A 3,479-nucleotide genomic window follows, 5' to 3' on the forward strand; every position below is an offset into this window, starting at 1 on the left:
CTACATCTCGGACGACGGGGGCTACACCTGGGCTCGGATGTTGGAGGGCCCACACCATTACGCCATCTTGGATTCTGGAGGCCTCATCGTGGCCATCGAGCACACCAGCCAACCCGTCAACGTCCTCGAGTACGTTCAGGCCTTGTCCCCCATGGCCAACCGGAGTTGAGGGACACCCAACACGATGGGGTGGTTGATGGGTTGTCCCCATTGTCCCCATCACTGGTAGGTTCTCCACGGATGAGGGGCAGTGCTGGTACAAATACACCTTCTCCAAGGAGCCCATCTTCTTCACGGGTCTGGCCTCCGAACCGGGGGCTCGGTCCATGAACGTCAGCGTCTGGGGCTTCCGCGGCAACTTCCTCTCCCGCAAGTGGGTCTCCTACACCATCGACTTCAGCCAACTGCTCAGCAGGACCTGTGAGAGCCAACGGGGACCCCACGGGGACAACCTGGGGATGGGGACAACCTGGGCTGGTGTTGGATGGGGGCAACCTGGGCTGGGGACAACCTGGGGATGGGGACAACCACGGCTGGTGTTGGATGGGGACAACCTGGGGATGGGGACAGCTTGGGCTGTTGTTGGGTGGGGACAACCTGGGTTGGGGACAACCTGGGATGGGGACAAGCAGGGCTGGGGTCAAGCAGGGCTGGTCTTGGATGGGGACAACCAGGGTTGGGGACAGCCTGGAGATGGGGACAACCTGTGCTGGTGTTGGATGGGGACAACCTGGGCTGGTGTTGGATGGGGACAACCAGGCCTGGGGACAACCTGGGGATGGGGACAACCACGGCTGGCCTTGGATGGGGACAACCAGACCTGGGGACAACCTGGGAATGGGGACAACCACAGCTGGCCTTGGGTGGGTACAACCCGGGCTGGGGACAACCTGGGCTGGTGTTGGATGGGGACAACGAGGGCTGGGGACAACTAGGACTGGGAGCAATCAGGGCTGGTCTTGGATGGGGACAACCAGGGCTGGGGACAACCTGGGGATGGGGACAACCTGGGTTGGTCTTGGATGGGGACAACCAGGGCTGTGGACAACCAGGGCTGGGGACAACCTGGGGATGGGGACAACCAGAGCTGGGGACAACCTGGGCTGGTGTTGGATGGAGACAACCTGGGCTGGTGTTGGATGGGGACAACCAGGGCTGGGGACAACCTGGGATGGGGACAACCTGGGCTGGACTTGGATGGGGACAACCTGGGGATGGGGACAACTGGAGCTGGGGACAACCGGGGATGGTGACAACCCGACTGGGGACAACCCGAGCTGGACTGGGGGACGCTTTTGCCCCCATCCCTGGGTGCGGGTGCCCTTGGCAGAGTCTCTCTTGGGGACAACGTGTCCCTTGGGTCCCCTCCGTGGGGGACAACGTGTCGGGGTGAGCGGTGGTGGGTCCTGTGGCCTCATCCCACCCATCCCCACGGCGGGGTGTGTGTGTGGGGAGGAGGGGGACACACAACCTCCCTGACCTCCCTCCCTTGGTGGCAGGCGAGGAGAAGGACTACACCATCTGGCTGGCTCACTCCAGCGATCCCAGTGACCCCAGTGACGGCTGCATACTGGGCTACAAGGAGCAGTACCGGCGCCTCCGCAAATCCTCCGTCTGTCAAAACGGCCGGGACTACGCCGTCACCAAACAGCCCTCCGTCTGCCCCTGCACCCTCCAGGATTTCCTCTGGTACCTTCCGTCCCCACCTTCTGTCCCCCATCCGTGTCCCCGGCCCACCACCCAACTGTCACCCTCCCAGGTGGCTGTGGCCCTGAGAAAGCTCATAAAAACTCATAAAAAGCTCATGAAAACTCATGAAAACTCTTAAAAAGCTCATGAAAGCTCGTAAAAAGCTCATGAAAACTCTTAAAAACTCATAAAAAGCTCATGAAAGCTCATGGAAACTCTTAAAAAGCTCACAAAAACTCTTAAAAAGCTCATGAAAGCTCATGAAAACTCATGAAAAGCTCGTGAAAACTCATGAAAAGCCTGTGAAAACTCATGAAAACTCATAAAAAGCTCATGAAAACTCATGGAAACTCTTAAAAACTCATAAAAAGCTCATGAAAACTCATGAAAACTCATAAAAACTCATAAAAAGCTCATGAAAACTCATGGAAACTCTTAAAAACTCATAAAAAGCTCATGAAAACTCATGGAAACTCTTAAAAACTCATAAAAAGCTCATGAAAACTCATGGAAACTCTTAAAAACTCATAAAAAGCTCATGAAAACTCATGGAAACTCTTAAAAACTCATAAAAAGCTCATGAAAACTCATGGAAACTCTTAAAAACTCATAAAAAGCTCATGAAAACTCATGGAAACTCTTAAAAACTCATAAAAAGCTCATGAAAACTCATGGAAACTCTTAAAAACTCATAAAAAGCTCATGAAAACTCATGGAAACTCTTAAAAACTCTTAAAAAGCTCATGAAAACTCTTGAAAACTCATAAAAAGCTCATGAAAACTCATTAAAAGTTCATGAAAACTCATGAAAACTCTTAAAAACTCATAAAAACTCATAAAAAGCATGAAAACTCTTAAAAACTTGTAAAAAGCTCATGAAAGCTCATGAAAACATAAAAACTCATAAGAAGCTCATGAAAACTCTTGAAAAGCTCATGAAAGCTTATGAAAACTCTTAAAAAGCTCATGAAAACTCATAAAAAGCTCGTGAAAGCTCATGAAAACTCTTAAAAACTCCTAAAAAGCTCATGAAAACTCTTAAAAACTCATGAAAAGCTCATGAAAACTCTTAAAAACTCATAAAAAACTCATGAAAGCTCTAAAAACTCATGAAAAGCTCATGAAAACTTATGAAAACTCTTAAAAACTCATAAAAAGGTCATGAAGACACATAAAAACTCATAAAAAGCTCATGAAAACTTATGAAAACTCTCAAATACTCATAAAAAGCTCATGAAAGCTCATGAAAACTCCTAAAAACTCATAAAAAGCTCATGAAAACTCATGAAAACTCTTAAAAACTCATAAAAAGCTCATAACCCCCCCATTTCTTCTTCCCCCGCAGCGATTTTGGGTACTACCGCCCGGAGAACCAGTCGGTGTGTGTGGAGCAACCGGAGCTGAAGGGCCACGACCTGGAGTTCTGTCTCTACGGGAGGCGGGAGCTGCTCAAAACCAGCGGGTAAAAGCCCCCAAAATCCTCAGGATCAGTCTTTCCCCCCCCCCTCCCCGTGTCACCTTGGAACCGGGGGGGTGTCACCGAGTGTCACCTCCTACCCCCGTCCCATCTCCAGGTACCGGAAGATCCCCGGGGATAAGTGTTCGGGAGGAGAGAGCCCCAGCCGGGAGGAGAGGGACATGAAGAAGAAATGCACCAGCAACTTCCTCAACCCCAGCCAGCTGGTGGGTGACAGTGACAACCGGCCGGGGGGTGACAGTGACAACCGGCTGTGGGGTGACAGTGACAACCAGACGGGAGGTGACAGTGACAATCATGGCTGGGGGGTGAC

General features: G+C 51.0%; 1 protein-coding gene across 1 annotated transcript; it reads left to right on the top strand.

The window, feature by feature from the left end:
- Position 1: 1 nt before the first annotated feature.
- On the top strand, positions 2-3,448 carry LOC106900504 (sortilin-like; the record flags this gene model as incomplete). The annotated part of the gene is made up of 5 exons (XM_014962592.1): positions 2-129; positions 230-420; positions 1,500-1,689; positions 3,035-3,151; positions 3,264-3,448. Coding segments are annotated over 5 exons (811 nt in total), but the record flags the coding sequence as incomplete, so codon positions are not given.
- Positions 3,449-3,479: the final 31 nt, after the last annotated feature.

The sequence above is a fragment of the Calidris pugnax genome, unplaced genomic scaffold (genome assembly GCF_001431845.1).
Source record: "Calidris pugnax isolate Ruff unplaced genomic scaffold, ASM143184v1 scaffold2289, whole genome shotgun sequence".
In the NCBI taxonomy this organism is placed as follows: domain Eukaryota; kingdom Metazoa; phylum Chordata; class Aves; order Charadriiformes; family Scolopacidae; genus Calidris; species Calidris pugnax.